This window comes from Dermacentor albipictus, chromosome 1 (assembly GCF_038994185.2).
Source record: "Dermacentor albipictus isolate Rhodes 1998 colony chromosome 1, USDA_Dalb.pri_finalv2, whole genome shotgun sequence".
NCBI lineage: Eukaryota > Metazoa > Arthropoda > Arachnida > Ixodida > Ixodidae > Dermacentor > Dermacentor albipictus.
This window is the reverse complement of record NC_091821.1, coordinates 266,126,456-266,148,133: the sequence shown is the minus strand read 5'-3', so window position 1 is coordinate 266,148,133 and position 21,678 is coordinate 266,126,456. Positions and strand designations below refer to the sequence as shown.

At 42.4% G+C, this 21,678-nt stretch overlaps 1 protein-coding gene across 2 annotated transcripts; it reads left to right on the top strand.

The window, feature by feature from the left end:
* Nucleotides 1-146: 146 nt before the first annotated feature.
* On the top strand, nt 147-20,541 carry Cdc6 (Cell division cycle 6). Of its 2 annotated transcripts, XR_010568721.1 has the most exons (12): nt 147-630; nt 738-833; nt 979-1,178; nt 1,954-2,111; nt 2,599-2,705; nt 4,363-4,499; nt 8,725-8,819; nt 9,096-9,163; nt 9,631-9,836; nt 10,395-10,532; nt 11,939-12,046; nt 20,172-20,541. XR_010568721.1 is itself a non-coding variant. In XM_065448819.1 (11 exons), the coding sequence occupies exons 1-11, from the start codon at nt 435-437 to the stop codon at nt 20,262-20,264; spliced, it is 1,494 nt and encodes a 497-aa protein (XP_065304891.1). In that variant the 5' UTR covers nt 147-434; the 3' UTR covers nt 20,265-20,541. The 2 variants fall into 2 exon arrangements, 1 of the variants encoding a protein (XP_065304891.1); XM_065448819.1 differs by lacking the exon at nt 11,939-12,046.
* The last annotated feature ends 1,137 nt before the right edge of the window (nt 20,542-21,678 follow it).

The following is a 21,678-nucleotide window of genomic DNA, read 5'->3' as shown; positions in this document are numbered from 1 at the left end:
CTGATTATAAGTTGTGTGCGCATTTCTGAAAGATGACTTAACATATTGAATTTTAATTACACGTGTTAAAGTAATTTTACTTCTAAATTTAGAAGAGAAAAATTTGCGGCTTTAATGGCGGATTAGCCAATCGGAAGCCAGTGCAGATGGCGGGAAATAACAGTGTGGCCGGTGTGGCGCCAAGTGGCAGCAGTCGGGCAGTTCGCGCGCAGAATGTGCGGTATCAGCTGAGCGATTGCTGTGTGCTTTTATGCTTCTACTTACGGTGCTCAACTCCTTAAGAAGTGCCTCTCTTCACGTTTGTCAGAAAATATAGGCTTTCGTCATCTTCCAGGAGGAAGCGTGTTTATAGTAAGCACGACACACTTATAAGGGATTTCCCGTCGTTGCTGTTCTCCGTGTACGCTGTCAAGTGACGATCGCAGTCTGCCGGCATGCCTTCCACCCAGTCCGTTCTTCAGCTTCCCGTGCGAAAATCTGCACGCTGTGCCGCGAAGGCTAAACAAAGCAGTAAGTCGCCTAGCAACTCTTATAAAGCCCTTCTCGACGAGAACAGTGCGCGCCAGATTCACCGAGTTAGCAAGAGGCTCTTCTCCGGTGATGTATCTACTCCTTCGTCCGATATTAACGGTAGGCTCGCATGATTTTTTTTTTCATACTGCTGACGTCATTTAGAAAGAAATTCTACTGCATTTGTGGCTTACTACACCAACATATGTTTTATTTCCTTTCTTCAGGGTCACATCATTCCCCTACATCGCAATCACCGAAAAAAGCCAAGGAAATATCCAGCCATGAAAATATAATTTCCCTCTGTCTGTCCACGCCCGACAGTAAGTATATTTTGTTCAATGTTCTTGATGGCGCACATAGACGTTTTGCACTAAGTAAACTTGGAACGTTGTCTCGCATTGTTTTGTGTCTAGTAATCGTCTATAAATAGTGATATTTTGACCTCATCCATCCCTTTTATTGCAGCGTCGTTGTACCAGAAGGCAAAGCAGAATTTAACGTCACAGTCAAGCGTCCGCGTTGTCGGTCGTCAAAGGGAGATGGAGGCAATGAAAGACTTTCTGCACTCTAATTTGCGTGCTGGCACCTCCGGTAGTCTGTATGTTTCTGGCGCACCCGGCACCGGCAAAACTGCTTGTTTGTCACAAATACTCGAGTCATCCAAGGTAAGTTGTCAACCTAAATGCATGACACTACACGGTGTTTCAGCCCCGAGTGTTTTGTTATTTGAAACAAAATAATTGTGGATGGCCAATGGATACCCGAAATGTGCTGATACGCTCAATTTGCCAACCTTTATTAACTAGCTGTTTTTTCTTAATCACTGTACTGTACATGTCGCAAGTGTGCAATTGAAGCTGGTTATAGCTCGATGTATTTACATTTACAGTATGGTTGCGAATAGGTGACGATGACAGGTATTTATGATGATCAGTGTGCAGGGGGTTGAATACAAGAACTTGTTCTCCTATTTATTTATTCATCCTCCTGCATGCCGATCATCGTGAATATTTGCACTTAGTTTCAGGATATGCATCCCTAAAAGTAGGGACATAATATGTTGGTATTTCACAAAGGTTTTTTTTTTTTTTTTTCAGAAATGTTAAGGAATGCTCACTAGGGAAATGAGGAGTGCCAGTGCATACTGGAAGTTTGCGAACAGATATTTCAAAACTGGGGTACATGAGCACTGACCAGCTTTAATTGTGCCATCAGCTAAAGGTAATTATTAAAAGTTAGCAAAATTTATTTTTGAGGGGCTTATTTGTGATTAGAGCACAGTTTCTTATGTCTGCCTCTGTTTATAAATATTGGCCATCAAAAATAATTTTTGTCTCAAATGCCCTAACAATTATTACACACCCACTGCCGACGCAACTGGTATAGATATATTGGGTGTGACTGTGAGGAATATAATGTGCCTTGTTTTTATCATTTCAGGATCTCTTCAAATTCCAGTATGTGTTTGTCAACTGCATGACACTACAAAGCAGCTCTGCTATTTACCAGAAAATTATTACTGGTCTTGGCTTGTTGCCTACATGTAGCAATCGCCTTGAGACGATACGTAGAGGACTCACTACCAAGGGCCATCCTATGTGAGTGTTTTTAAGAACAACCAATTTAAAGAGTGTGCTTATCCATCACCATGGAGTATTAACAACTTGCGTAGTGTCTGTGATTTGGCGAATTGAGTTCTGTGGGAAAGTGGAGGGAGTTTTGTGAATGGGTCACCGACTCGAGAGTCGTTTCGTGCTACTCTGAAGTGGATGACGTTTTTTCCATTTAATTATGAACAGCAGATCTACCAGTGCAAACACACTTGCAAAGTGAACTCTCATCTCAATTTGTTATTGCTTAGAAAAGTCTGGTGCTGGGCCTGTTGGTACATAGCTTGACAAACGATAAAATCCAACCTTCGAAGTCGCATACACCTAGAAGAGAGAAAAGACAACCACACACGCTGGGTGTGTGGTTCTTTTCTCTCTCCTTGTGTACACGTCTTTGAAAGCTGTGTTTCGTTGTTTGTTTGTCAAGTTATTATTGCTGTTCTTTTTCATTGCCCTTTTCTGACTTTGGCTGCAGGATAGTTGTGATGGATGAAATTGACCAACTCGACAGCAAGAACCAAACAGTGCTGTACTCGCTTTTCGAGCTTCCTCAATTGAAGAATTCTTGTGCCATAATTTTTGGTAAGTATAGCGCCGTTTTGATTAGATCTAGGCAATATCTGTCTCATATGATCTCTGTGCTAGGCAAAGCATGAATTAGCTTGAACTGTGAATTTCATCTTCATCAAGCATAATAATAAAATAAATAAATTGACCATGTTTACTGACAGTAGCAGGATATGTGTTATGTTCCTGTGGTGGGTTGAAAAATTTAGAACAGCAGTGAGCTTATTGAATTAGTGTTTTTGCTAAGGGTTGCTGGTTCTGCTCAATAAACCCTTTTTCTTAATGTACAAGCTAATTGCATCTTGGATCTCAATGTAGTGATTGCCCTTGTGATAATGTAACATTATTGATTTGTAGCAAAGCTTATCTTAAAAAAATAAAGGCCATTGCTCCTTTTCTGGCAACAGCTGACTTGCCTTTAATTTTTTTCTCGTTTTTTATATGCTGTACACTGTGGGATTACTCAGATGACATGTTGGGCTGTAGACATTCTCAGTTTCTGCTAGACAACAAATGTATTTTTTCAGTGAAAAACAACACTCCATGTAGAGGGATATGTTTTGGGAAACATTAGGGTTGATGAGGCTACTGCTTTATTTCCTAGGATTCAATTAAAATGCTGTAAGCAATATTCTATTCAGAAGCTCAGTGTTATAGGTCCAATCTAAATGCTACAAATAATTCCTAGGCAGTGACAGTTCAATGAGTTGGAAGGGCAGTTAGCCCTATAAGACAATTTAATATCTGCAGTGCAGGTTGTTCGTGGAAACTACTTTGTTTTAGAAACTTGCAGATTCACAAAACTTGGGTCCTTTTCAAAAATTGAGTTCACATTATTTGAAGTGTTCTGTTAAATTTCAGAATAACTTCGGTGTTCTTCAGCAGAGCTTAACTAGAGGCTAGTTGTCAAGGGATGGTTTTGATTTAAGGCACTGCTTCTGTAGTATTAGACATAAAAAATTATGAAAATTTGTGCTCCTGAATCGTCATTCTTCCTATTGTGGTGTACTAAAAAGGGGAACCATGGTTATTCTTTATGGTGAGAGCTATGCATTTTCCTATTATCTTGCTACTGAATTTGTATCTACACAGTCTTCTAACTATTGTTAAGAAAAGGAACACTGTGAAACAAACTGTAGCAATGAAACTGAACAGTGTAGAATACCAAGACTGACCTAGGAATGCAGATCCATTCAAGTTTACAAACTACACTCCTTTCCGATGCTCGAGTGCTCGCCAGCTTTCTAAGCATACATTGGCGCAGCCAGGCGTGTGCACTGAGCGAGGCACAAGCTTCACAATTCTGCAAGTGCAATCAGTGGGTTTTGCCACCTGTGATGCACGGAGGGCAACACCATCTGGTGGTGTTACAGGAAATTGAGCTTTGCGTCACTTCAATGAACACTCCTCTCCATTGATGGAAGCGCACACTGTGGCATGTGCACTTCTGTCAATGAAAGCACTTTCTGATAGCTTGTTCATCTTTCTCGCTGCAGATGGTGCAAAACTGAGCAGCGAGCTAAGAGAAGCTAACGCTTTAAAATGTGCCTTAGTTTGAAATTGGTAGTTGTGGCTGTTGCCAATTTTCCAACCTTTTCTGTCGGTCTTGTATTCAGATATCAAGCTTGTTTTCTCTGAAACATTGCTGACGAGCGTCTGCTTTTGTGCCCAGGAATTGCCAATGCCTTGGATCTCACAGATCGTGTCCTGCCACACCTGCAAGCCTATGGCTGTCGACCAACATTGCTTCATTTCGCACCCTATTCTAGAGATGAAATAGTAGCCATACTCACAGATCGGCTTAGTGAGGTATGAAATGCTCTTTGCTCCCATTCTTATAGTGCCATATTACTCTCTCCTGTGAAATTGTTTGTCACCCATCATTTCTGTGAGGCAGAGAAAATTGGCAAAATATGTTTGACTGAGCTCCCTTGAAATAGTGTAAATGGATTTTATTATTCTTGGTGCATATTTGCAAGTTCTTTTTTTAATTCTATGTCTGACCAAACCAAATGGCATCAATGCTAGTCCATGTAAAATAAAAAAAAGAACAAAAGCAAGCAATCCTCACAGATACTGGGTGTGTTTACTTCCTCAAACTATTTCTCCAACACAGTTCCTCTAGCTGAAATCTGCACTCCCTTTAAAAGCATATTGAAGAGCTAGAAATTGGGCCCCCTACTACTGTGAACCATTACACAGGTGGTTAGTGCAGGTTAGTGTAGCCGCTCAACTGATAGGTTGCTGCTTGTGCACACTATTGCAGAAGTAGCCGGTGCACCTGTTGCATGTCAGGTTTGTGTTAGGCACAATAGAGGAATTGTGGACAATAGTTGGGTGCAGATCTCATGAGCCTCTTCATATTCATCTTCCACTACTGGCTCAACATGCACACCATCCCTTGTCTTCATGTTTAGCAGCCTGTCCAGACTCTACCTACTCAGGAGCTCTCGCGTACTAGGGCATTATTCTTTTGCGTTTCACTCTTGCCACCATCCCAGGAACTTCTTCGTAGGCACTGCCTAAACCATTAGTGCGTCTTCAAGCATATCTGGGCTTCCAAAGAATTACCATGCCCCCATGCAGTCCTCGAGCAGCTCACCTTGCCCCATGTTCCTGTTGCTGTAAAAATAAATATGTGACCTCGCGGCGTCTGTCAACATGGCAATGAAGATGGGAACATTCATGCAAAGGCAATGATCGAGACTAAAGAAACGACACCACAGCATGCGAGGACATCATTGATGACCACCAACCTGGGGTATTTGCCCAAGTTCTGTCCACTCTTTGCTGACTTTGCTCATGCTAGACTGGACTATAGCTCACTGGACTCAACCAAACCATCAGTACAGGCACCTACTGAAAATTCACCCTAACAGAACTTTTCACCTCGCAGTGCTAAAGTTAACCAAGCCAATCAAACATGCTTAAATAAATTTGCCTTGACACTGCCTTCACTTTACACTGTGCAGACTTCATTGAATGTGCAGACAGCATGAACTGTGAATGTTACCAAGTGCCAGAGATTCTGCAACATGTGTTTTGTGACTGCCTTGCTTACATACGAGAGTGGCACATGCTGGGCTCTACAAGTGACAGACTTGGGACAAACATTATTGAAAGGGGGCTATTTTGAGCGCATTGGATAGCCATACGGCAGCAAGGGCTCTTATGGACTATTTTCAGAGCACTGAAACTGTAGAAGAATCGACATTTGGGCAAGTTGGTACTGTCTTCATCGTCTTGCGCTGCCCCTTCACGATGTTCACTGAAACTGTGCTCGAGACCTTAAGGAAACCACTGCATTACATGGATTTCATGGTTTATATTGATACACTGAAATCAAAGTAATCCGTAATCACCTAAGCCGAATTAATGGAGAACTTGAACTGATCGGTTGGTCCTGGCAGAGTCTCGTATATATTGAGTATGGAATAACTCCTGTAAATTCTAACTCCTAAAACTGTGCAGTGCTTATTTTGGAAAAAAATTTCTTGTTCCCACATATACTGCCGTTCAAACAAACTTGAGCAAAATACCGAAGTCTGATATGTCAGCAGTTACCGCAACAATGTGAACCGCAAAAAAATTCTATACCCTTCCACTCTGTGAAGAAGGATGGCCAGTGAAGCTATGTATGTGGGTCCCTTAATGGCAAACTGCACCTCCACCGTGGGTCGGCCCAGTATTCCACCATCTTCCAAGATCGGTCCACGTATGGGGAGTGCTTCACGCCTGCTTAACCTCCGTCGCGGTTCGGCCTGGTATTGCACTACACTCTAAAAAAAGTTTACACCCTTTGGAGTGTATATTTGCCACAACAATAATCATCTTCTGTGTTGCCTGCATTTCCTTTCTTGAAAATGCTGCGCTCATTACTTTCCTGTCGGGAATGCTATGTCATACTGATAACGCGCATGCCGTTCGTTACTGGAAAGTGCCAGGCTTGCCGCGTTAAAGAAAGGAAATGCGGACAAGACAGATGACGATTATTGTTGTGTGGCAAGATACGACCCAAAGGGTGGAACTGTTGCTAGAGTGTATCTTCAAGATCAGCCCACGTATGGGGAGTTTTTTGTTTACACATGGACGCAATCCTGGGGCAACTAGCCCTTAACTGCTTTGCCGTAAAATTGGTTATGTGATTGTGTTAATTAATTAATGACAATGAGGAATGCGTTCGCACGGTAGCGCTGGGGGCACCAACAAACCAGGTGTGGAAGACGACGCTGGAGCCAATCCTGATGATGATAGTTTTGTGTTACCACACGGACACGATCCTGAGAAAAGTAGGCCTTAACAACTTTGGTGTAAAAATTGAGCCTTTTAGTTTTGTGGGATATGTTAAGTCCCCAGTGCATGTGCTGCCTCTCCATGTAAGCGGCGCAAAGCGCCACATTTCAGTGGATAATCAAATGATGCAGTGAAGAATTAGGCTTGTTCCGCATCGCCAAAGAATGACCAGCTGCAAATGCTGTGGGACCATCTGATAGGGGCATACCAGTGCGATTATTTTTGTCATTGCGCTCCCAGCACAAATTATCCTCACTCACTCAATGATCTGTAATTTCTGAAGCAGAACTTACAAATATGTGTGGTAAGGCAGTAACCCGCAGTGATGTGTTACAGTCGCTGGTCGACTATTCGGACAGCTTCACAGATATTTCGAAAACCTTACAGAGCACCGCTTCAGAATTCATCTTCTGTCCCCCTCCGCCTGCCACAACCACATGAGAATTTGGCCACGAAGTTGACCAAGTATAGGAAAAATATTGATACTTTTATAAGTTGTCAGTGCCTCCTCGACATCGAAAGTTGCAAAGCCTAGTAAATCCAGTCATAGCTGCCTCTGCCCAAACAATGGCACAAGCCAAGCCTCTAAGTTGTAAGGGTATAGAGGCTGGAAGGGCTTCTGGCCTTCCCAGTAAAAAACTGCATTTGCAGTTTGTCATGCCAGTTCTACATGTCTGGATTTGTTCCTTTACGTGAGAAATTGAAACAAGGTCTTCGGTGACCCCTTTGGCATCTGTTACGAATTTTTGTCAGTCACAATCATCAAGCAGTTTCAAAAGGCGCCAGCTCCACCATTTATGTTAGTTGTAAAGTAAGGGAGTTGCTGGACAATTACCGTTGCGAATAAACCGGCTATCATACGGCTGTGGGAGCATGGTCGGCCTCTGTTTAAGTTGCAAAGGATGAAGAGTTGGCACATTTGGAGATTTTACTTTCGGCTGTCTTTAGCACCAGCCATAACAATGGTTCAAATATAGACTGACCAGGTTGGTCGCATGCAAGCCTATGTGGAAGCAGCAACATGACCAGCTTTTCTGGCCACTTGTGGAGTACTTATTTTCTGGTGATATCGACATTTCGGAACCTGAATTACCGTTCGGCGACTGTATTGTGCACCGCCCGTGCACATTATTGAGCTCCATGTTCAAAGGGGCTATCTTTTGTTGGAACTTTGTTTTATTTTAATAATTTTCAGCTCCCTTTGAAGGTCTATTTAACGAGGTTCCACTGTACAGATTCCTTCATAATTTTGGCTTTCATAATTATTTTGCATTCCCTTTCCTCCTTCCCCTGTGCAGAGTAGAAGGCCAGAGTACAGTGCTAGCTCAGGCCATGCTTTTCCTACAAGAAATTCTCTCTTCTCATCTTGCATCTGGCACAGCTGTAACAGCATTTCACTGGCAAAAATAGGCTGCTCTATGTGCTGCAATGGCTTAGCAGCTGTGGTGTTGCAATGCTAAGCATGAGGTCGCTGGATCAAATCGCGGCCACGGTGGCCACATTTAGATGAGAGTGAAATGCAAAAATGCCTGTGTCCCATGCATTGGGGACACATTAAAGATCCCCTGGTGGTCAAAATTAATCCACAGTCCCCCACTACTTCAATTCCATTGAACAGGCTACTCTACACCTGCAAAGTACACTCAGCTTCAACTTTTTTTGGAACATGGCAAATCAGTTCAAATTGCAGCTGCATTTGTGGGGCTTTCATTACTTATGACCTGTTTGTATTTTATTTCAGTGTCATGCAGTAATCCAGCCTCAAGCCATTCAGTTCTGTGCACGAAAAATTGCTGCTTGCACAGGAGATGTCCGGAAGGCACTGGATATATGCAGGTATGGCCCCGTTTTTTTTTTTTTTCCTCTCTCTCTCTCTCTCTAACTCTGTACTTTGAGCTTCCTCCTCTTCTGTCAGCAGTTTTAACTTGTGGCATACTGAAATGTTGTCATTTGATGATATGAGTGATTGTAGAGTTGAAAAAGCAGATTTAAATGCATTGAAAATTCACAAGCTGATACTTTTGCAACATGTGTTCAGTGTTAAAGTTCTGCTAAAATTTAGCTAGATTAGAATTACTAAGTAATTGCTTCGTACGCACTTTTATTTTTCAGGCGAGCTGTTGAAGTTGTAGAACGTTCCACCAAGACTCAGCAGGTGCTAGTTCCACGGCCTGAGCATGGTATGATTAAACTACTGCAAAATCCAAGTGATCCAAGAGCATACCCAGAACAGTCTAGCTTGTGATGTTTCATGTGACTTATTTTAAACAGCATTATTGTATTGACTTATACTAGTGTCCTATTGAAACATCCTACATGCTGTGTAGAATGGCAGTAATGTTTTACTTGAGTGTGGACATTCGTCCTGGCAGTTCATCTACATGGGACTTCATTGGACGAGCTTGCTAATTGAACGTTACATTTTCCAGTAGCATATCTAGAAGTTTTACTCAGATGTACACCGTTCTTGTAGGAAGAAAGTAATGGGGTCTGGTAGCAGTCATTTTACTTGGGGCTTAATACATTTTAGGGGCATGGGTATGAGCCCACTTTGTCTTATTTGCAATGGCCCTGAAGTTTGCATGTAAAGTCTTCCTTCTTGTCTTGTACAAGCACATACTTCAAGTGTTCATGCATTTTGTCACAGGTTATAATCTGGGCTCTCCCAAGAAGGCATCCCTCAAGGTTGTCAACATGGCCCACATCTCTTCTGTATTGGCAGATGTGTTTGGATCCTCAGCAATGGGCAGCAAGGATCTTAATGTCACCTTGCCATTGCAGCAGAAGCTATTGCTATGCACATTGGTGGCACTGCTTAAAGTCAAGAAGTTGCGACATGTGCCTCTTGGAAAGGTGAATGCATTCATTTGAGATATTTTTTGTTTGAAGCTTTGTGGCTGCGAATAACACTGAAATAAATTCTACCATGTTTCAAAGTGGCTACAGTATACTTCATGCACAGGACAAGGAACATAAGTAGCCAGTACCAGCACCTGTCTACTCATGTTCCTTGTGCATTTAGCATTGTTAATATGTTCCGAAGGTGTTTTTTTTACTGAAATAGCCAAATAATCTTCATACCTATCAAGTCTGTGTTCTGCAAGATTTTTGCATTTCATCTGCACTGCAGCACAACCATGTTGATGGTTGCAGTATGCCATTAGTAAGATAAAATCTGTGAGTGAATTTTTAAAATTATGAATAATTCTGCTTTATGCAGGGCTAGAAAGTGTGTTAGTAATTGACTTAATCTAAGCAGCAAATACTGTATTATAAATATGTGCTTACTGTAATTACCTTCCTCTTCTTGCTGTAGTTATTGCAAGCACAATCCTGCATTATATTTGGGATGACACTTTTGTGTACTAAAGTTATTAATATCTCCCGACATTCAATGGTCAATTGTTTCAGCTTCAAGAAGCTTACATGCGCATCTGCCAGAGGCACCAATGCTCCACCGACCAGTCGGACTTCCAATCCCTCAGCACCCTGCTAGAGTCTAGGGGCCTAATCACTGTCAAAAGGCATAAGGAGCTCCGACTGAGTAAGGTATGTGACATTGTAGACTATCACACCACTGTATTTGTTTTATCTACAGGCTTTTACCCTAAACCACTTGGTGAGAGAGTGTGTGTCTGTGTGCACACATGCGTGTGGTGTAGACGCACCCACGCAAAGCAATATATATTGAATTAATTTTGAAATGATTGAATGGAGCTAAGCAGCTGCTGCCTCATTCTTTCCACATCGCATACCTTCAGCCAACGCCACTTCAGACCCTACAGAGACGGCTGCATCAGCACTCGTTTGGTGTGTTGAGACACTACAGACTCGAGCACATGGATGTTTAGACTGTTCCATGATTAACCGTTCGGGGCTTAGCCGTGTTCAGGGAAAGGGGATCCTGGCGGTTGAGCCAATGCCGGGTGTTTGGACCTTTTTCTACAGTCTCTCCTATCTACTCTTCTTTGCCACACTTTCTTCATCTTCCCAGGTGGCCTGGGTTAACCTGGTGTGTTGTAACCAGCCTTGGTTATAACATATGTGGTTATAGGAAAAATATACAGTTGGCGTGGTAGGGCTTGTTTCACCGCATACCCTGCCGTGTCCCCTCACTGGGCTCGGTGGTGGGTGTCTGGCATCGTTGCCATATATACTGCACATTTCATGGAATCTTCCAAACCCTTCTCACCTAATTGCCCCTCAAAAAGGGGATGCACTGATGCTACCTTTCAATTCTTTCTAAAGAACAAAGGAACATTCTCTAAATATCATGTAATTCATAGCAAGAAAGAGGACAAGAAAGCCAGAATGATTTCAGCATTTCTTGTGTCAGTGTCTCACAGAGACCGCAAGAAGGGACTACAAAGCCACCAAGATGGCCAGTGGGGATGTATTACTCGAAGTCGGAGACAAAGTGCAGTACGACAAGTTAACCAACCTGGTGACATTTGGGTATATCCCCGTCACCGTAACGGCACACCGAACCATGAATACTGTCAGAAGTGCAATTTCAGAGGATGACCTGATAGATTTGAGCGATGAGGAACTCGTGGAAGGATGAAAATGAAATCGATGTACAAAGGATCAAGATCAGATCCGACAAGAAGGAGCTAATAACTAAACGCCTAATAGTCGCCTAGTAGCACACCGGTGACCCTAGAAACAGGATACATCAAAATCAGCATACGACTTTACATTCCAAACCTGCGGTGCTGTTTTAAGTGCCAGTGGTTTGGCCATGCTTCTCAGAGCTGCCATGGGCGGCTTACTTGCGCAAATGCAGCATTAAAGAGCATTCTGCTCATGACTGTGATGCTGAGCCGCATTGCATCAGTTGCAATGATGGCCACCCTGCATAGTCTGGAAGGAAGAAAAAGAAATAATTGTGATAAGAGTAAAGTAACAGATAACTTTCAGAGAAGCGTGACAGTGTATCTCGCCAACATTTGCAGAGTACGTCATTCGCCTAAGTGGTGCATCAGGGGGCAGCACCACAAGGGCACTTGGCGTTCACCCACATCATGTGCAACGAGCATGTGGCACCACCACCTACCCCTACGGTAAGAGCAGCCAAGGCTGCTTCTACTGTAGAGGCCTCAGCTAGCGCCGGTAGCAGCCAATGCAGCTCAGAGTGTAAGGCAAGGCTGTCACAGCAAACGCACTACTTGCAGGAGCATATGTCCAACGTTCCACGCAAGAGGCAATGGGCATAACACCCAGTCGTATGGCGCAGCCAGCGCCTAAGGAGCAGCGCGATTCACTCAGCCACTCCAAAAAAAGAAAAACACCGAATTACAGGGTCCCAAAAGGGCTCTGTATGATAAATTGACATGCTTTTTTTTGTTTGACATACGCAGCCCAATTTTATTTTCAATATCGACATACTTATACAATGGAAGGTTGGGAGACTCCTCCACAACCTCGATGATGGTCAAGAACACCTCCACGAATTCGGTCCAAAGGTGCTGTGTGTACAGGAAATCCACTTAAGAGCTAAGCATACAAACTTCCTCCGCTAATATGTTATTTTTCATAAAGGCCACGATAAGGCTACTGCATTGTCTGGCAATGTTGCATTCGTACTTGATAAAAGAATTGTGTGCCAGTGCTTAGAACTCCAAACTGCCCTTGAGGCAGTCGCGGTTCGAGCTGTGCTTTTAAATAAACTCATTACCTTCTGCTCTCTCCCTACATGCCTACTCATTATCAGCTCCACAAACAAGAATTTCAGGCCTTAATAGATGAGCTGTCCGAACCCTGTGTGGTCCTTGGAGATTGAAATGCTCGCAGCTCTCTTTAGGGGGACTCTCGCTGTGATGCGAGAGGCCGATTAATTGAAAATTTTCTTCCCAGTGGGGCATGCCTGCTAAATAACAAGGAACCAACATACAGTACTGCTTACAAAATGTACACTTCCATGGATTTGAGCATAGCATCTCCAGCGCTTACGACGTACCTCCAGTAGAATGTTATGAAAGATCCCTATGGCAGCGACCACTTTCCTGTAGTGCTGAACACAACAAAACAGGATAAATGCTCGCCACATTTTCGTCGGTGGAAAGTCAAATCAGCCAACTGGACGTTCTTCCGAGAACTTGTGCATTTGTTGCGGGACGACATCTGCACCCTAAGCATAGATGATGATGTTGCATACTTCACAGCTTTCTTTATTGATTGTACATCCATAGCATCCCTATTGTACATCCATAGCAACGACGAGTTTCGTTGTTGAAAGAAGAATATAAGAAAGCATGCAAGCAGCAAAACAAAGCGTGGGGACTCCTTTCTGATTCTCCAACTGTGGAAAACTTAATTTAAAGCATGTAACGGATGTGTCAACAGGCTAGGAGAGAAAGTTGGCAAAAATATCTCTGGTATAAACTCTTACACAGACAAGTGAAATGTATGAAATAAAGTTAATAGAATAAAAAACCAGCAGTCAAACCCATTACCTTTGGTAATTACTGAGGGAGGTAGTCTTGAAAACCAAGCAGATTTTCTGGGTGCACAGTTTTAGCACATCTCAAATTCTTCACACTATTCTGGAACATTCCTTAAATACAAACAATGAGCAGACGAACAGCCTTTGGAATAGAAATGTGTACCAAATGAGGCATGCAACTGTCCATTTCCCTTAGCAGAGCTCCAGGTATCCCTGAACTGCTGCAATAACTCTGCTCCTGGATATCATTAAATCATTTATGAAATGATAGAACACTTACGCACTTAAACCAAAAAAACTCTTCTCTCTCTTTTTAATGCCGCATAGTCTTCAGGGTATATCCCGCCTGCTTGGAAAGAGGCTGTTATAATCCTGATTCTTAAGTGGGCAAGGACCCGTCTTCATCCACTAGTTATAGGCCTATAGGATTGACAAGTTGCCTTTGCAAATTGTTCAAAGAGGTGGTAAATTGGCATCTTCTGCACTTTCTAGAGACCAATGAACTGCTTGACTCAGGAAGGGCAAGTCGACAAATGATCATCTACTCCGCATTGAGGCGAATACTATGGACATCTTCATTCATAAATACTTATCTATATCTTTAGACAGGAAGCCTATGATGGTACATTGTGCTTCAGAATATTACGAGATCTGTACGCACTGTGTGTCCGCGGTAGCATGTTGAACACCATTGATAGCTACCTGTCCGACCGCACGTCCCACGTAAGAGTTGACAATGCTTTTTCTAGACCATTCACCCAAGGCTGGTGTACCGCAAAGTAGCGTGCTTAGTTACACATTTCTTTATTGTAAAAATGAATGCACTTTATAGCCATTCCACGCACCATGTTTTATTCCATGTACGTTGACTATTTACAGAGCGGCAAGCATAAGTTTTTAGGAATCGTATAAAACCCTAAGCTTATGTTCATTCTCCCCATCTTAAGTTCCTGAGGACGAAATACCTGAAGACAGTGGACCTTACAAAATTTCTTTTGCACACAGCCTGGGGTAGTGATCCAAGCGCATTAAAAATCCTAGACCCTGTTTATCATCTGGGCATCTGTCTCGTGACCAGTGCTTTCAGGACAAGTCAGATCCAGAGCCTCTACATATTGTTGAATGAGTGGTCTCTTCCTCTAGAATGGTGATATACCAGTTTTACTCATTTTCTGAGAGTACACGCAAACATTGAACATCCTTCTTATTCCACCATAAACAATTATGACTGCTGCCACACTATTCCATAACCAACTTGCAGCAAGAAAGCCGTTCTCATTTTTATGGGAGGAGCCTTAGTGAATAAACGGCTGTTCTACTGCTTGAGCATCGTATTATGGCTCCAGCGAAGCTGTTACTGTCGTGGCAAAGGTAGCTCATAGTGTGACACATTGTTTGTAGAAATCACTAAACATGCTTTACAGACGCACATTAGCATGCATTTCCTAAAACTTCAGGCAAAGTACTCGTGCCCAGAATTTTATACAGATGCATCAGAATTGCATACCGGTGTGTCTTATGCAGCAGTCAGTCCCTGTTCAGAATCCGATGTGCGGCATGCTGAAACAAGCATCTTCACAGCAGAGGCCTATGAAGTATTATTGGCTGCAAAAGGCAATTGTATTCACAGACTCCTTGATCGTGAAGGCTTTAATATACTTGCATAAATGCAGGAACCTTGTAATCAATTATCTTTATTTGCTGCTATGTGCGGTGATGCTACCGCTGCGCCAACTGCGCCGAGAGGCAAACTCAGCTACATGCTGCTACATTTTAGCAAAATATGAGAAATCTGTGCCCAGCTCTGCTCCAAAAGGGTTGCTCAGGGCTTTCGAGCTTTCAAAAACGGAACTATACAAGTCCTCAAGCGCCATTTCTCCGCACCATAGAAAGCAGCATGGTGTGTACCAGCGGCTGTGTTAGCACTGTGCCAAACCTCTCCAACAATTACGCCTGGATCGTACTGCTGTTTTTTCAGTGGACTGTTGTCTATATCCGCACTGCCGCTGCCCCGTTGCAAAGGCAACTGGATAGTGTTGCTTTTCAGGCACCACAGCAGCGAGCGATCGCGGTGACGCTGAGCCAGATCCCGCACTTATCGCCTGTTATGGCAGTGTAAAACGGTGACCGAAGTTTAGGACGCTGCACTGTGTCCTGCTCGATTTTTCCAACATAATGCACATCATCATCATCATCAGCCTATTTTATGTCCACTGCAGCACGAAGGCCTCTCCCTGTGATCTCCAATTACCCGTGTCCTGCGCCAACCGATTCCAACTAGCACCAGCGAATTTACTAATTTCATCGCTCCACCAAGTCTTCTGCCGTCCTCGACTGCGTTTCCCTTCTCGTGGTACCCTTTCTGTAACAGTAATGGTCCAACGGTTATTTCACCTGCGCATTACGTGACCAGCCCAGCTCCATTTTTTTCTCTTCATGTCAATTAGAACATCCGTTTGCTCTATGATCCAAATTGCTCTCTTTTTATCTCTTAACGTTACGCCTAGTATTCTTCATGCCCTCGCTGTTTGCGCGGTCCTTAACTTGGTCTCAAGCTTCTTTGTCGCTCTCCGAGTCTCTGCCCCATTTGTCAGCACTGGTAAATGCACTGATTGTACACCTTTCTTTTCAATGATAATGGTAAGCTTCCAGTCAGGAGCTGACAATGTCTGCCATATGCGATCCAACCCATTCTTATTCTGTGAATTTACTTCTCATGATCGGGGTTCCCTGCGATTAGTTGACCTAGGTAAGCATACTCCTTCACAGGCTCTAGAGGCTGACTGGCGATCCTGGACTCTTGTTCCCTTGCCAATCTATTCATCAATATCTTTGCCTTCGGCATATTAATCTTCAACCCCACTCTTACTCTCTTCCAGGCCCTTGCGTTCAGGGGTCCTGCTGAGGCATTAGTGCTACTGACACCCATACCTTTTAGTATATCCTCCCCTGGTTGCATATCTCTTATGCCCATTGCTCATCTCATGTGTCATTATCATAGTTTTAATACATACATGCGCTTTACACCTAGTGTTTTTTATACCTTTATACAGACGGGTTATATTTACCCTTCGAAACTCAGTTCATGCACTATTGACAGCTCATTACCATAGCCTTGGCACTCTTTGGCCATACCTGGCCCTTGCACCAATAACATCTAATAACCAATCATCAATGCGAATATTTTTGTGCTGCTTGGAACTTTCTTAAATATAGCGACTTGCCAATTAAGTTCGCACTGTGACCTTAGGAGAAAAATGCACGCACAACTACTGTTGGAGCATTATGACGTCACAGATGCGAAATGCTGCGAACATGGTCGTTTCTCTCATTTAACTTCTCTGAAGCTAAATGCACCTTATGATTAAAAATTGTTTTGCATGTTAGCCAGCTCACCTTCTCAGTTGCAGACTTTATAACCTAGCTTGACCTTGAGTGCTACAAATGGCTTAGGGTACTACTTCATGGTTGAATTTTACAGCGATAGCTGTTATAGCCTCACTCCCCTAGTTATCTTGATGTCCACAAGTCTCCATCACAGAAATCCTGTGGTGCCTTGCAAAAAGCTGATAAAGGAATACCTAAAGAAAAAACATATCAGAAGGCAAATGACGACGCCGTGTCTGCAAGCTCCTCAGCAAACAAGTATTATGCATTCAGCGTTCCTTCCTGTAATTACACCAAATTATCTTTGCAGTATTGTCTCCAACTATTTCGTTCAATAAGCCACCAGGATAGCACAATATAATGCCTCGTGATTTGAAAGGTAATATACATTATCTATATCCCATGCTTTTACGGATGTTAAATGGCATTTATGCAACAGGTGAAATGCCAGCTGGAATGAGTCTGTTATTAGATCAGAACATAAGCAAGGTAAAAATAGTGAAATTACAAATTACAGACCAATAGCAATCCTCTTTGTCACGACACATATCATGGAACATTATATTTCTGCTGGCATTATTAGTTACTGTGATAAACGCTTACTGTTTCCAGAAATGCAGTACCGGTGCAACATAGAAGTACAGTGACAGTTTTAGAAAAAATTTAACAACATTGTGAATTCTGCTCCAAACAACACTAAAATTGCATTTGCTTTGTTTTTCTTTTTTATGTGAGCAAGTCATTTGATACTGTGGACCATTCTGTACTTTTCAACAAGGTGCAGCTAATGGGTTTTAGGAGGAAATTTACAGCCTTGTTTGCAGGCAATGTGATAAGCAAAAAAGATCAAGCACAGAATTCCACAAAGATCTACAATTGACCCACTTCTTTTCAATATACATATACATAAATAATCTGCATATGTTATCGTTCTCTTCCTTTTTATACCAGTATGTGGATTATACCGCATTAGTAATACAAACAATTCACATGAGAGGGCAGTGACATGCATGCAAGAAAATAACAAAATTATGGATTGGATGTCTCAGGATAACAAATTTGTCAATCAAAATAAAACAAGTCATTTGCATAAGAAGTTCTTATAAACATTGATTTTAAGTCGTCTTTCCCTGCACTAGAACTGCAGAAGCTGTTGCATTTGCTCACCATTTGAATACAGTTCCACTGCAAAGTACCTCATCTTATGCATTGATGAATTTTATAACTGGGACGAACAAGTCGACCATGTTTGCAGGAAACTAAGGGCAGTTGCAGCACATATAGGCTATGGGAGGGAGGAAATCGTATATCTATGTATCATATTATATATATATCATATATAATACATATATCAAAATTATAACATATATATATATATAGGCTATGGGAGGGAGGAAATTTACAAACACGTAGCAAAAACTTGATTGAGGTGAGTTGGTTCATCTTGTGTAAAACTTGAAGCAGCGCAAAGACGAGGACAGTCCTCGTTCTCGTCTTCTTCACGCTCCTTCAAGTTTTACAAACAAAGCGCCACATTATCTCGGGATATGGCGATTGTTCTAAAAGCAGGCAGGGAAGAATCAATAGAATTACTAGAATTGCTAAGAACATTGCATATGGTTCAAGAATGCACAACGAGACAGATGAAATACTAAAACAACTGTGTACCAAACTTTCAGCAATTATACAGATACGTTATCCTCACTACTAGCTATTATTACACAGCATTTAAAATATCAGTGCATAAAAAGAAATCATTACGCAAAGCAGAAAGATGTTATATACCTAGAGTGTATGCAGATTATGGTAAAAGAACTAGAGAATTTTTTGTGCCATTCATGTTCAACTCTATCCCAGGACTCACGCATATTAACAGTTATAACAAATTAGTCAATCGCTTAGAAAATGGTGCGTCACACTAACATAGCTCTTCTCTCTTTTTGCGTGCTTGTAAAAGCACCTTTTGTAATAAACCAATAGAGTTTCACTCATAACGTGTAGCAGTGATGCAGTAGCTGATGCAATATTATGTATCTAAGCTCCAAGAAATTGGCTATAGCTCTACACAGCTGCAAGAAAGAAATCGAGAAGGAGTCGCTCTATGAGAATTCAAAGGGCAGCAGTTTCCTATTCAAAGCATGCTGCGGAGTGCTGTGTACGCGGCTGTTGCTTTAGTGCTAAGTTCACTGAGGGGCTAGACACCACCTTTTCCCTTTTTGGTCAAGCCGAAGAATCAATAGCTCACATTGTTCTCCAGTGCCCAGCAACAACTCTGCAGATCCCAGTTGTCATACTAGCAAACAGACCTGCGGAGGCCAAGCACCAAAAAGCTCTGTTGGTGGTGCTGGGCTTCCACAAGCAGGGCAAGAAATCCAATTGGAAAGCCATGGAAGCAGCAAAGCAGACTTGAACAATGGTGATATGCAAACTTGGTGTAGAGGTTCTTTCACCCTCAGAGTAATAGCACATACCTGGTGTTTTAAAGGACAATTTTATTTTTCCTGCAGTCTAAAAATGTTGGCCAATCCCAAAGATAGTGCAGCCAAAAAGAAAATTTAAGCAATCCGATGCTTCTCTTACTTCCCTCATGTGTCATGCACAGCGACTCCTCCCCATTCTCACCTCCAACTCACTCAGGAAGACATTTTTAATCGACTTCAACTAGAGATAGAATCACCTTTCATTTCTTTAAAATTTTAGACAAATTTGGTTTACCTGTAGATGGCCCGTTACAAAGGGCTTGGCATCACGATTATGATCATGGACGTCGCATCACGCTGTGTGTGGCACAAGTGCTTTACACTTTTTGTCTGGCAATCAAAGCATCCGTGAAATTCAGAAGTTCATTGAACTGCGACATCCACTTGTCACAGTAAACCAGTGCTGCCGTGGAAGAATTTAGGAAGAAAAAGGCAGGATAGGAAAGAGAAGGACGAAGACTCTCCACACCACCAAGGAGAGCGTCACTTCCACAAAGACAACTTGGACTTTTCTTCTTGAAATCAGATTACTCACGCACATCTGCAAATGTAAACTCCAACCGACACCACTTGAAACACTGAAAGACTTGCCACACATAATAGTATTCTGCCATTTATTGCGTGAATGCTTTGCATTTTTATTGGTATGTTTAATGTGAAGACCAACATGCAATTAGGGGGGGGGGGGGGCGTTCATTGGGTGTACTTACATTTTTGTGTTGTTAGAGGTGAGAAATTAATATCTAATTTAGCAGGTGGGTTTTTTTTTTCTTCTCTCTCGCTTTCCGGTGTGCTCTCGTAATTTGTCATTGTCATGCAATTTTTACCTCTACTGCATTTAAGTCACCACATTGCCAATTCCTCTTTACCTTGTAGGTTAGCCTCAGGGTGGACGAGAAAGAAGTCGAGTACGTCCTTCAAGACAAAGCTCTTCTAGCAGCATGCCTCAATGACAGTGCCATGCTGTGAAGTTTAGTGAAGATTGTTGTGTAACTGTCATCAGAACTTTTGTGTGATTGTTTCAATTGTTTTCAACCCTGCAAGTTCTGTGTGTTGATGTGTTTGCACATTTGCTTTATATCATAGCACATGTTAAAAGTGGCAGCTGAAATTATTTTGTTAGTCATCAATCACTGTTCTCTCGATGTCATACACAATATTCTTTCTTCAAATACCGTCAATCATAGTCTTATGTGCACTCATATTCATGTGTCAATCGAAGTCAATAAACTTTCACTCACCTACAGCAATATGAAAAGTCAGTTATTCATTGTTTTGGGAACAGCACAAAAGGAGCCAATCCTGACACGGGAGTGCACAGGCAAGTGCTGTCTTTTATCAAACATTCTTCTGTGCGACGGGTTGGTATAAAATGCAACCCTCATTGTGTGGAGATACTCATTGAGCTCGTATGTTAATTTGCCAGACACAAGCAGGCTCGATGCATATTGAAGAATCCCGCACTGAACTTCTTGAGTACACTTAAAGCAGACCCAAGCGTATCAATGTAAAAATTGTTTCATAGTTAAGCCTCGATCTAAATATAAGTTGATTAAAAACACTTGTCACGAAGTGGAAACGCCGTGAATAATGTTTATTCGAGCAAAAAAAAAAAAAAGATTGTCTAGGTATGCGTCTACTTTTCGGAGAGAGCTCATTGAGCGTGTCTTCTATTCTTTATGGGAGACGCAAATGCCCTGGTACATATAGGAACAATTATACGGACGAACTCGACAACCATTCATGCACATTAAAAAAATATGTAGACGAGGCGCTCAGTTCGCTTCGAGGTATTTAAACAGCCTTTCGAAACGGAAAAAAGCGTAATGAAAGGTTCGACAGACAGGTGGCTTTCGTTCAACTGTAAAGAAATTTACCCCAGTTCTTTAACGCTATGCTGAGCGTTATTGAGAGCTGTAAACGTAATCGCCCGCTGCTGCGCCTGCAACTACCAGCCGTGGTAATGATCCGCGTTAAAGTAGGCACTTTGTGAATGGGTTTTTCTCGGGCAGTGCTGCGCAATCCGTGTCTAAAAGCAACCTGCGCATACGACGCGCTCGCGCACCGGGGCCCTTTTCTTTGACCTGCCAGCACAGAACAACAGAATACCCATGGAGAATTGAAACATCCTGCCCATGCCCTGCCTATGTGTTCAACCATAAAATAAAGAACGGTTCAACAGTAAAACACTGAGCATGTGCTGGTGGGCTAGTTGGTTAAGCACGATTACAAAGACGGCGCCGAATAAAACAACACACGAAGGGAGACACGAGACAAAGTAAAACACGTTGTGGGCCTAGTTAATGCATATCTTTCAATAGGTGAAGCGCTAATAGTGACGGCACACAAGAAGAAATACAGAATGAATGAGAATGAACAAGCA

Bases quoted from the DNA above. Each gene is read 5' to 3' on its own strand.
- Cdc6 (XM_065448819.1), top strand. From the start codon at position 435: ATGCCTTCCACCCAGTCCGTTCTTCAGCTTCCCGTGCGAAAATCTGCA. The intron at 9,837-10,394 runs GTGAATGCATTC...CAATTGTTTCAG, and splicing joins GACATGTGCCTCTTGGAAAG to CTTCAAGAAGCTTACATGCG. The intron at 10,533-20,171 runs GTATGTGACATT...TTTACCTTGTAG, and splicing joins AGGAGCTCCGACTGAGTAAG to GTTAGCCTCAGGGTGGACGA.